At 34.3% G+C, this 14,090-nt stretch overlaps 1 protein-coding gene across 13 annotated transcripts in view; it reads right to left on the reverse strand.

Moving 5' to 3' along the window:
* Positions 1 to 14,090, reverse strand: part of LOC106873743 (TBC1 domain family member 2B) — a 157,822-nt gene that overhangs the window by 72,547 nt on the left and 71,185 nt on the right. For 7 of the 13 annotated variants that reach the window (XM_089340239.1, XM_014921239.3, XM_089340238.1 and 4 more), the window contains 3 exons: positions 11,673 to 11,856; positions 8,592 to 8,636; positions 422 to 843 (listed from right to left, as the gene is read on the reverse strand). In XM_089340239.1, the coding sequence (XP_089196365.1) occupies positions 422 to 843; positions 8,592 to 8,636; positions 11,673 to 11,856 (651 nt within the window). The remainder of the gene's footprint in view (positions 1 to 421; positions 844 to 8,591; positions 8,637 to 11,672; positions 11,857 to 14,090) is intronic. The other 6 variants (XM_089340242.1, XM_089340237.1, XM_089340241.1 and 3 more) reach the window with 1 other exon arrangement.

Raw genomic sequence — 14,090 nt, forward strand, 5'->3', positions numbered from 1 at the left:
AGAGTGGTCCCACCTTTTGCCTTTAACTGAAGAAGTAAATCCTTACAAAATGAATAGGCCCACTGCCAACTAACCCATCTGCCCTCACTCTCCATTCTGTCTGGTCTGGTCAGGTATGCACTGACATTGAAAAGAAGCAAATAAAAGTGAAATAATCATAACCTTAATATTAACAACCTCACGGGTCTTTTTCCACATAGAGAAACTTGAAAAAATTTATCAGAGTCCAATTTTAATCAGGAATATTTTCTTGAAAACCTTATATTCTAACATTTTTTTTATAGATAGCCAATAATCCATAAAATGAGAAAGGGTAGTACCGAAGACCTTTTCATGGGGGCTCAAGAGAAAGGATAATATCAAAGACTTTTTCATGGGAATCATGAAGCTGTATGTATTGTAGATGGAAAAAAATACTTACCAAACGACATTTCTCACAGGGTGAAGAACTTCCAGTACTTATGCTATCTGCTTTCTGAACTTTCTTACCCCTTTTCCATTTAAATGGGCTTTTGCTCTTGTCAGTACTCCGAGTTTTAGTTAGATCTGGTCTGCTGCCATCAACTTGCGTTGGTGGAGAGTCTTGCATGATTTTAGAGCTGTCTGACAGCCTAGGAGAATCGGTAGACTTCTCATCATCTGTTAATCTTGTGGAGTCTAAAATTTTGGCTGTGTCCCCACTTTTGATTGTATCACTGCTCTTAACGGAATCGGAACTCTTGGTAGACTCCAGACTTTTGGTCGTCTCACAGCTTTTTGAAACATCTGTAACGGTTACGGTGGGGACTTCTCCAGCGTTATCGACCATGAGCCACTCATCATTCTTTGCAGCAGTATTCCCAGCTGGAAAAAAAACCATTGACAACATAGAGTTAATAAGACGACACACATGAAACATTATTTACATTTGACGGATATTTATCCTCATCTTGTTTGTTGCTAACACATTTCGGCTGATATACCCTCCAGCCTTCGTCAGGTGTCTTGGGGAAATTTCGAACCTGGGTTCTCATTCCTAACGATGTTACTATTATTATATTGTTATTATTATTATTATTCCACGGGCATATGGCGTAGTGGTTAAGAGCGCGGGCTACTAACCCCAAGGTTCCGAGTTCGATTCACACATGAAACAGTTTTTTTTTTTTTTTCATAAAGTCAAGCAGAAAAGCTTAATAATCGGTAAAAACTGAATTGAAATGCCAAACACTTACCACTCTAGAAGTCATAATAAACAAGAAGTGTGTGTGTGTGTGTGTGCACGTTCTTGACCATTATGCCATATGTCTGTGGGCATATGGCGTACTGGAGGACAAACAAGATGAGGACAAATATCCGTTGAATGTAAATAATGTAAATAATGTAAATAATATAAATAATGTAAATAATGCACATAATTCCTCATCTCTTAAATATAGAACTGAACTAACTTTATATCAGTGCATAAACAAGCACATAAACATTATAATATATACATACATACATACATACATACACATATATATATATATATATATATATATATATATACACACACACATACACATATTCGTTGATGCCATTCCCTATGTAGGTACAAAAGTAATTCTTTCCCAAATAAACTGCACTTCATATTCAAGGCTCTGATGAAGCTATAAGGTGTTATTCAGGCACTCAACTATGTGTCCACTGCATCTCATAGCAGAAACAGCTGTAAGCTACTGAAGATAATAAGGTAATCTATTCCTTTATCATCTAGCTTTCTTGTGTGTGTGTGTGTGTGTGTGTGTGTGTGTGTGTGTGTGTGTGTGTGTGTGCGCGCATGCATGTGAGTGTGTGTGTGCTCACACATGTGTGTGTAACCACATTTCCCAATGTGTTCTTCACATTTATTTTCAAATGGTAAGGAGTGATATGAAGGACCTTTGGCTGCTCTTTCTAACAAGTTTTAAGTTATGATACTTTTTTTTTTTTATATATATCCTGAGATCAAATCCTGTCAAGATCAACTATGTCTTTCATCTTGCAGGGGGTCAATAAAATAAAATTCCAATCAAATACTGTAACATAAAGAACATTTGGTTGCTATTTCTAGCATGTCTTTAGTTATGACACTTTGCTCTACATTCTGAGCTCAAACCCAGCTAAGATCAACTTTGCCTTTCATCCTGCAGGGGTCAATAACATAAAATACTGATCAAATAGTGTTTCATATAAAGGACATTTAGTTGCTATTTCTAGCAAGTCTTTAGTCAGGACACTTTGCTTTACGTTCTGAGGTCAAGTCCTGCTAAGATCAACCTTGCCTTAAAAATTTCAGGGTTCAATGAAATGAAGTACCAATCAAATAGCAGCACTGATTTAACATTCCTATAAAGCATCCTTGATGTTAAATCATAATACTAGACTAAGACTAACATTAAATTTTATCCTTTTGGCATTGATATAATATAGTACCAGCAAAGTACTGAGGTTGATTCAATATTCTTATTAAACAGCCTAGATGTGAATAGAATTATAATAGAAAACTAAGACTGGCTTTATCTTTCATCTTCCTAGGATCAATAAAATAGTGTCAGTTTAATATTGCTATAAAACATCCTAAATATGAACAAAATTATAATAGAAGACTAACTTTGCCATTAATCCTTCTGGGGTTAATAAAATACTAGCCAAGCAGCGGAATCAATTTAATATTCCTTCCTATAAAGTATCCTAGATGTGAAAGAAATTATAATAGAAGATTAACTCTGCCTTTTCTCCTACCGGGGTTAATAAAATAAAGTACCAGTCAAACAGTTATGTTAATTTGATAATCCGATAAAGCATCCTAGATGTGAGTGACATAAGCATAGCTCTGTGGTTAAGAAGTTTGCTTCCCAACCATGTGGTCTTGGGTTCAGTCCCACTGTGTGGCATCTTGGTAATGTGTAATTTACTACAGCCATAGGTTGACCAAAAACCTTGTGAGTGAAATTAGTAGATGGAGACTAAAAGAAACCCATTGTATGTATGTATGTATATGTATATATATATATATATATATATATATATATATATATAAATATATATATATATATATATATATATATATATATATATATATATATATATATATATATATATATATATACATATATATATATATATATATATATATATAAATAAATATATATAATCTAACTGAAGGATATGTTAATCTTGTGAAGAGATGGTTGCATCCAAGGAAGAACTGGTTCAATACCTAGTATTGTTGGGGAATGAAATTCCCTTAAAACAATAGGTATATATTAAGCATATAGTTTATATCCAGCTAAAAGAAGAAAAGAAAATTCAGATAAGGAAGTTAACAATTATTTATTATTAACAAATTGGTCACCTTCACTTCTTAAAGCCGTTTCAATTAATACTCAATAATTTAATTACAAATTTGTACATTAAATTTGCATTTATGTGACATTAAATGATTGAGTATTAATTGAAACAGCTGTAAGATGACCAATTTCTTAATAATAAATAATTGTTAACTTCCTTATCTCCATTTTCTTTGCTTGTGTATATATATATATATATATATATATATATATATATATATATAAAACTAATTTAGAGACAAACCACCATTCCACAACTCAGAGTCAATGAAGAACCCGTCCAAAACCATGCTGTGGGACATATACCATACAAAATACTAATCTAAAATTGTAATAATATATAATATTGGACAGTAAGATTATTACAATCATATAATATATAAGAGCAAATACTTTTAAAATCACAGCGAATACTGTACAAAGAAACATTCATCATAAAAATATTAATTTAAAAATCAAATAAAGTATAAATTTAAACAATAAAAATTAATACAATAATATAATGTATAAAAGTAAGTACTTTTACATTGACTACGCATGTTTCATGGGTGAATTAGGACTATATAAAATCATATAAGAAAACCATATCCAAGTTCATTAGAATGGAAAAATGATTTTACACCCAAAAGCAGTCACTCCTCAGGTCAAATTCCTAAAAAAACCTAAGAACCTAAAAGTTTAACTTACTTCAGAATATGATAAGGAATAAAAATAAGGAATAAAGATATATATAAAGAAACAAAACCCGTAATGTAATCCCTAAGTTAAAGACATTAATATTATTATTAAAAGTTACGAGCTAAAAATATTCAAATAGAGTATTATTGTGAACAAGATTAATTCATTATGGAAAAGGTAAATAAATGTAAATACATGTTAGTGTATAAAGTTAATAAGGACATATGTCAATATTGTTTAGAATAAATTTTAAAAACATGACTTATCTGCAGGCGAATTACTGTAAATTAAACCGAAATAAGTGTACTTTAGCATTTATACTGAAAAGTCACGTGATAAATATGGCGTCCATTACCCAGAGATAAACACGTATTATATTTACTATAATAATAACGAAATTATTGAAAAAGAAGGTCTACCTAAGGTATATTGTTTATTAAAACTTTATTGCTCATAACAATCGTTTCAACACATCCTCTTTTAATCCCTTGCGTGTGGGAAACTATATACCTACTTGTGGTGCATCGCTCAGTGCAGAAGTATCTCATCAGGTGAGGTAGATCCAGTAACAATTGTGTAATTATTGTGGATGATGCTAGGTAGACAGTGAACTTGCTTTATCAGCATACTATTAGGAACATACTGAAAACTTAAATATATATATATATATATATATATAATCATTAACATCATCATTATCATTTAATGTCTGTTGTCCTTGCTGGCATGGGTTGGACAGTGTGGCCAGAGCTGGCAAGTTGGTGGGGTTGCACCAGATTCCAAACTGATTTGGCATGGTTTCTAGAGCTGGATGCCCTTCCTAATGGCAACCACTTTACAGAGTGTGCTGAGTGCTTTTACGTGGCACTGCATAGCCACTTTTACATGGCACCAGTGTTGGTTTGTTTCCATCCCCACAACTTAGTAGTTCAGAAAAAGCGACTGATAGATAAAGTGCCAGATTTAAAAACAAGTAGAGGGGATTTATTTGAGTAAATCTCTTCAGGGCAGTGCTGCAGACACACACAATCTAATGATTGAAACAAGTAAAAGAAAGAAAAAAGCCAAGAGTGACTGGACGGAGTAGAAGTGGCAAATCCTTCTCTCACACACTAACACACAGAAGCATACACATACCTACAAATGCATATGCATACAAACATACGCACACATAAATGCACACACATACATACAAACTCATATACATACATACATACAAACACACGTACACACGTACAAATACACACATGCTCATAAAAGTACAGCCTGGCACAGGCTGACAGGTACACACATGCACACACACACACACACACACACACACACACACAAATACACACTAGCACACATGCTGACAGACAGACACACACACACGTTCAGATATGTACACAGATACTACACACAAATGTACAGAAGCTCACACATTGAAAAGATACTGAAACACAAACCCACACACATATACACACGTACACGTACACACACACACTTGCTCACAAAAGTACACCTTGACACACAAACACACACACACGTACACACATATATACAGATACACAAAAGCACACACACATAGACATAAAAAAAGCACACACTAAGACATTCTTTAAACCACAATTTACACACACACACCACCACCACCATCAACAATATAATTTCGACCAAAACAGTAAATCTTCAGGTGAACAACTTGTAGTAACTGTCAAGTTACCAAAATGAAGAAATCAATATTCTATTTATAAGTCAACAGATTTCTCTATTTATAGACAAAATACTGGACAAGAGAAGCTGATTTTTAACCACATTGTACCAACACACCAATATACTGTACCTATACAATATAACCCAAACACACTAGAATACTCTACTTTCACATTGGTACACTATGACAACACACTACCAACACTGTGCTTATATTGTGGTATAGGCATAGTACCACAGTGTATCATATCACCACAATACATACTGTGTCTATACATTGCATGCTTATTCTTTAATCATACATCTTTTATTTTTTACTTTGTTTCAATCACTGGACTGTGGGCATGCTGGGGCACTGCCTTGAAGGGTTTTAGCTGAACAAATCAACATCAATATTTATACCATTTTTTTTTTTTTTTGTGCGGGTGGCACATGAAATGCACCATTTTGAGCGTGGCCGTTGCCAGTACCGCCTGACTGGCCTTCGTGCGGGTGACACGTAAAAGCACCCACTACACTCTCTGAGTGGTTGGCGTTAGGAAGGGCATCCAGCTGTAGAAACTCTGCCAAATCAGATTGGAGCCTGGTGTAGCCATCTGGTTTTATCAGTCCTCAGTCAAATCGTCCAACCCATGCTAGCATGGAAAGCGGACGTTAAACGACGACGACGATATATATATATATATATATTACATATATTAGGTTGTCAAGAAAGTTCTTGTAGTTTTTAACCTTTAAATTCAGATGCACATATCTCGACTCAAACAAAACTTTATTAATCGAAAGAAACACCATCAGAATCACCGCCCTTTTGCTAACGTGAAACAAGCTTATTTATGCCAGTAGCGTAAAAATCTTGCGTTCTGGTGGTAATGAAGTTGTTGAAGGCGTGTCTTTCATCTTTTTGGGGTCAATAAATTAAGTACCAGTTACACACTGGGGTCGACCTAATTGACTTAATCCCTTTGTCAGTCCTTGTTTGTCCCCTCTATGTTTAGCCCCCCTGTAGGCAACAAAGAAATATATATATATATATATATATATATATATATATATATATATATATATATATATATATATATATATATACACACACACACACACATATATATATATATATAGGTTGAGATGACCAGAAACCAATGCACTTTAGGTCTTTTATATGAATTTACCTTTTGGAAGTAGGGGGAAATTCTAATGAGAACTACAGGTCCTTCATCCCTAATTGTTCATGTGATAGTTAAACCATACCCAGGGCTCTAGCAGATGCTACTACTTTGGGTCAGAATGGATTTGGAAACAATAGTAGCTAAGAAGTGGTTCCACAATCTTCAAAACCTTGGCACTCCAAAACCAGAACCCTTCTATACACATATGTAAATACACACACACACATACATGCACACGCATACACATACACACATACATGGAGAGAGAAAAGACATACGTGAATGATATTATTAAATGGAATTGTTATGGGTTTCACACACTTTAATTAAAGTGGCTCATAATTCATCTGCTAATTAGAACCATAATGCTGGATATTGATATGAAAATTTTCAAGTAAATTGCTACACAACCAATGGAGTCACTCCAAAGATCAAACGCAAAGCATGCTAGTTACGGAACAGACATCATAAGTGTAAGGTGATGGTGATGGTGATGGTGATGGTGATGGTGGTGGTGGTGGTGGTGGTGCTGACGACGACGGTGATGGTGACGGTGGTGGTGGTAATGGAAAAAAAAATATGTTGGTGCCGTGAGTGAAGATACTGGTGTGTTAAGATATATGCTTATATACATATGTATGTATATATCTACATACTTATGTATGTATATATATATATATATATAAATGTATACATATATATTATACATTGAGACTCCCGTTGGTCATGACTGACCATGGGATTGCACCTAGACAGTTACCCTCCCAGGCACAAGTCCGGGTAAGTTGGTTTTATGGAAGACCAGCAGTCGCCCATGCATACCGGCCTCCCCTCTCCATGCCACAAGGGAAAGGCAAAGGGGCCGATACAGCTTGGCACCTGTGACGTCGCAACTCATTTCTACAGCTGAGTGATCTGGAGCAATGTGAAATAAAGTGACTTGCTCAAGAACACAACATGCAGCCCAGTCCGGCATTCGAACTCACAACCCCACGATCGTAAGCTCGATGCTCTAACCACTGAGCCATGCGCCTTCACATGTATCACATATATATATATATATATATATATATATATATATATATATATATATATATATATATATATATATATATATATATATATAAATATAAGCGTATATCCATACATATAGGTACATACCTAGATTTATATGTATACATACATGCATATATATATATATATATATATATATATATAAATATATATATATATATTTCGATTCTTCAAAAGTCAATAATTCTGCAGTAGCTGGCATATATTATAATTGCTAGCATGCAATAATGTCCTTCAAGCATAAAGAATTCTTAGAAATTGTGCAAGCTTTCAATTTTGTCAATTTCTTCTCAAGGCAAAGTAATTTTAAGTGCCAAGAATTAATAACAATGTGCATTATATATATATAGTGTTAGACTACAAAGATACATTTCCTTTTATAGACAAGAGGTAGGCAGTGCTATGAATAGATTGGTTGACACATCAAAGGAGAAGTCTACTGAAAGGATATCACAAATGCCTAAGAGCTACCAGGGTCATTCAACTAGAACTAATGATGGTCAGATCTGCAAGGATAAGGTGAACTACACTGACAGCAATCTACAACTGAAATATAACAACGAGAAGGAGACATCGAAGGTAGGCCAAGGTGTTTGACAAAAAAAAAAAAAAAAAAAATTCTTACTGTTGAAAATGCGTTTTCTCAGTGTTGGAGAAATAGAAAGACTGACTGGAAAAATAAATTTTGTCAAAAGACATTTCAATTACAAGTTTTATCTTTCAACTTATTGTTCTTACTAAAGAACGGTCTGTAAACATTTCAAAATGGAAAAAAAAAAAACAATGCAAAATCAAAGACAACAGTGATCAAGTTATAATTGTTTTGGTAAATTAATAATCGTCTCATTAACATAATAGATGCAGGCATGACTGTGTAGTAAGAAATTTCTGGGTTGAAACCCACCACATGGAACCTTGGAAAAGTGTCTTCTACTATTACAGCTCCAAGCCAGCCAAAACCTTGTAATTGCATTTGGTAGACAGACAGAAACTGAAAGAAGCCTGTTATATATATATATATAACCATTAAATGGTGATGATGATGATGATGATCATGATGGTGGTGATGGTGGTGGGGGTGACTGTTCCCAGATTATTTATTTCTAGTTACCTTGTTAATATTCCCTGTTCTAAACACATTAATACTTACTCTCAATATTAGTCTGTCTGTCTGTCTATAGCTTACCTAGCCCTCTGCCTCACCACACAAATATTTCTAATTTATTTCATTTAATTCTCCCTGGAATAAATAACTTTAATACAAACTCACTCTGTCTGAATCTCTAAGTTAGTCGTCTGCCTGACTGCATATTTAATACTAGCTTACCTATTTCTAAACTACATAATTATTTCCAGTTAACCTTTTAAAACTCCCCTCCATTAACTATAATAACAACCACTTCACTTATCTGTCTTAACATAAATGATTTCTAGTTAACACATTTAATGCTCTCTGCACTGCATATGTTAACACTAACTTGTATCCAGAAATATTAACTCTTGCAAATGATGATGTTATAATAGAAAATACGTTTGCTTATAAAAATTTTTTGTTTGTCATTTACAACCTCATTCATTTTCTTAAGCTATATAACATGATACTAACATATCAATTAATGTCCAAATAAAATCATGTAAACAGCTGAATATTCCTAATGAATTTATCAAATTAATTATGCCTTTCGATGCTATAATTTGAAGGCACATAGCTCAGTGTGTAGTGTGTCAAGCTCACAATCATGAGATTGTGAGTTCAATTCCCGGACTGGACTGTGTGTTGTGTTCTTCAGCAAGATACTTTATTCCAAGTTGCTCCAGTTCACTCAGCTGTAGAAATTAGTTTCTATGTCACTAGTACCAAGCTGTATCGACCTTTGCTTTTCCCTTGGATAACATCGGTGGCATTAAGAAGGGGAGCTGGTATGTATAGGCGACTGTTGGTCTTCCATGAACAACCTTGCCCGGAATTGTGTCTTGGAGGGGAACTTTCTAGGTGCAATCCCATGGTCATTTGTGACCGAAGGGGGTCTTTACCCTTCACTAAATGTTATAGAATATGTTTTTACCTTTTGTATTTTACTTGTTACAGTTGTTTAATGGCTATAGAGTATTTAAGTTTTTAAAATAAAATTTATATACATCCTGTACCATTTCATTTTTGCAAAACAAAATATATCTCCATCATTAAAAGATTTCATTTAGATGACCAATATAAAGTGTTTTAATATAGCTGTCTATCTTAATGGGCAAAATATATTGAAATTTAATACAAGTTTTTATCTTAATACGTCAATATATTTATACCTATTAAATATTTCGGCTAGTCTAGCAAGCCAATGTACAGTGTTTTAATGTTGCAGTTCATCTTGATGGCCAATATATTGAAATTTATAAAACTACTGATCTTTATAGATCAATAAATATGTTTCATTTAATGTGGATATTGATCACAGTGATTGATATATATATATATATTTCGTTCGAATGAACAAACTCAAATAATTTGAAGAATCTTGTCTAAATTAAGAAATGGTGACATCTATTTAAATTATATCAGAAAGACTCCAACTGTAGAGATACACAGAGAGAGAAAGACACAAGTCTTGGAAATGGGAAGCTACTACCTCAACAGTTTTGGCAACTCATAGTCAGTTCACACCACAAGAGAGCAGGTCCATGAGACCTTTCAGTGTCATGTTGGCTTTTAACAAAGACCTTCAACAGACAATGATGGAGAAAGGAAAGCTGGGATATTCATCATCATCATTTAACGTCCGCTTTCCATGCTAGCATGAGTTAGACGATTTGACTGAGGACTGGTGAACCAGATGGCTGCACCAGGCTCCAATCTGATCTGGCAGAGTTTCTACAGCTGGATGCCCTTCCTAACGCCAACCACTCTGAGAGTGTAGTGGGTGCTTTTACGTGCCACCGGCTGAAGAAGAAGAAGAAGAAGAAGATAATGTGGTTGTAAATATTCTCTAAAAAGACAAGATGGTCACATCTAGATTGCCTTAGATCATAGCTCTACCCAATAACAATTGGCCTGTAGTTAAATATCAATGCCAAAACTACATACAGTCAGTCTGTAATGAAATGATTGAAGTAACTAATAAGATCTGAAATTTGAGTACTCTAACCTAAATTTATTTTTAGATATTTTCCATGAAATAATTTCAATAAAATATCCATTATATTCTTTGAATAAGAATTGTCTTGGGAAAACTAATAAATTTTTGGTTAAGTTTTAAGAAATATTCAAGTAAGAGATTACTAAAAATTTTAAATTTCATCTGTTTCATAAAAAAAAAAGAACACATCTATAGGGAACATATGTGTTCCCGTGGTTCTATTGAGTTAAACATAGCCACCTGGGTCACTGGCAGACAAAAGTTATTTGAAATATCTGGGAGAGAGAGAGAGAGAGAGAGAGAGAGAGAGAGAGAGTGAGAGAGAGAGAGAGAGAGTGAGAGAGAGAGAGAGAGAAGGGGAGAGAGAGAGAGAGAGAGAGAGAGAGAGAGAGAGAAGGGGGAGAGAGAGAGAGATACATGCATGTATACTATATATATATCAGAAAATAACAATTCTATTTTTTGGTAGACACTTAACATCATGACTGGAATAACAATGAAATTTAATTTTGCAGTGAAAGGGTTAATGAAGTTCTAATCATAATAGTCAGATGATTGATTATCTGTAATCTTACCTGGATTTCTTTGTTGCTTGTGACTGTTCAATATATTAACGATCTCTGAGCGTAAAGCTGCCAAAGACCAAACCTTGGTTTTCTGACATGATGCTTGTGTTGAGCTTGACTGTGCTTGATTCTCTTGGGCTGAACCTGAAGACTCCCCTTCACCTGACAAGGCATACATCAGTTTCTTACTTAACTGTCACAAAGAAAAAAAAAACAATATCACATAAACATATCGTAATAGGATGACATCAGAATACATTAATTAAGCAATGGATTATACAGTGTTTCATTGATTTTAATTAAGCAAGGTTGTTTCACATTAGTGGCTGTGTGGTAAGAATTTTGCTTCCCAACCACATTGTACCGGGTTCAGTCCCACTGTGTGACACCTTGAACAAGTGTGTTTTACCATAGCCCCGAGCTGACCAAAGCCTTGTGGGCGGATCTGGTAGATGGAAAGTGAAAGAAGCCTATCATATACATGTATGTGTGTATGTGGGTGTATGTGTGTGTACTTATGTATGTATATAAATGTGTGTGTGTGTGTGTGTGTGTGTGGGTGTGTGTGTACACATGCCTGTGTCCCCTTAGCCTTGATCTCACCAGTTACCCCAGCATTCCAAAGTCACCAGGTGATGTCAGCATCTCAAACCAGGTATGAAAATAAGGCAAAAATGAAACCATGACTACCATTCTCTCCTGTTTGATTTTTATAATCCCCCTTTCCACATCACTGAGGTATTTCATATTATCTGGTCAATCTTGGAATTAAATCATCTTGGAGATTAATTATATTATACAGAAATGCTTCATTAAGATATGAAACTAAGCAGAGATAGTTATTATAAGTTTAAAAAAAAAAAAACATAGTTACATGACTAAAAACTGTAAAATATAAAAAGATAGACGTGTAGCAAAAAAAATTAATTATTTGATTATAGTGTTCCAGTCAATAGAATGCTTAGGTGTTCTTAATTAATATTTTAATGATGTTCCCAGTATAATTAATTGTTGGACTATTAAATCACCCGTGTTGAGCATGTTCTGCTTCTTTGTTATTCTGTAATGTAGAATATATTTAGATTTTTAACCAATACTGAGTGTTATGATGACTGTAAGTACTAACTTTCCCCCTCTCTTTCCCTCTCTCTTTCTACATACATACAGTGAAGGTGCATGGATTAGTGGTTAAGGTATTCCGCTCACGGTCGTAAAGTTGTGAGTTCAATTCCTGGTGATGCATGTCCTTGAGCAAGACACTTTATTTCATGTTTCTCCAGTACACTCAGCTGGCAAAAATTAGTAGTACCTGTATTTCAATGGGCCGGTCTTATCACACACTGAATCTCCCTAAAAGCCATGAAATGCTGCTAAGCATTTTGCCTGGCTTAGTAACAATTCTGCCAGCTCGTCACCTTAATATTGCTATATATTAATAGTAAAAATCTATAGAAACTGTTTGTTTCCTTCATTCCATAAAACATATTGGCTGATATCATTAAATAAACAAATCCTTTAGTCTGAACAGCAACCATGTTGCAACCAAACCACCTCCAATTCAGATAAAGTATGGACAGCTGAGAATTGAAGACTAATTAGTTTTAGTACAACTATGATAATTAGTGGAAGTTGTGTGTAAAGTCCACATTATATTTTATTTCTATTTTGATGCATGATTTTATAGATCTTCACAACATTGTTTCATTTTGATAAAGATTTGGATTGTGTCTTTGATTTCATTTCATAATTAACATCATTAAAGTATAACACTTGAATACATCATAACAAGTAGAACAAGAGCACTCAGAGAGCACAAACCTCCGCCAAGGTGACACCAACATCCTCTCAATGATTAGCCAGAGATGATTTTTAAAATGAGAATATCTGAAATAAACTCGACTGCTCTCACAAATGAGAATGCTAAAAACGAACCCCACCGCTCTCAAAAATTAAGTAAAAAAAAAAATGGAAAAATAATCCAGAATCCTTGTCCAGTACTGGATCGATCTCAAAGTCAAATCAGTTCATGCCAGTCATGAAACTAAACATCCCTGAAAGCTTCATCCCTGAAAGTTTCATCTGAATCCATCCAGCGGTTCTTGAGATATCTTGTCCATGGACAAACAAACAAACAAACATCACTGTAAACAATACCTCCCCCTCAGCGAAGGCAGAGGTAATAATATTGGTTTCAAATTCTGGCACAGAACCAGTAATTTTAGGGGGAGGTAAGTCAATTACATTGACCCCAGTGTTCAACTGCTACTTATTTTATCACTCCTAAAAGACTGGAAGGCAAAGTCTACCTTAATAGAATTGGAATTCAAAGCACAAAGAGAGACAAAATTTTCTCAACCTACTAATGCTTCTGCCAGCTCACTGCCTTAATAATAATAATAATAATAATAATAATAATAATAATAATAA

The sequence above is a fragment of the Octopus bimaculoides genome, chromosome 23 (assembly GCF_046866305.1).
Source record: "Octopus bimaculoides isolate indiv1 chromosome 23, ASM4686630v1, whole genome shotgun sequence".
In the NCBI taxonomy this organism is placed as follows: domain Eukaryota; kingdom Metazoa; phylum Mollusca; class Cephalopoda; order Octopoda; family Octopodidae; genus Octopus; species Octopus bimaculoides.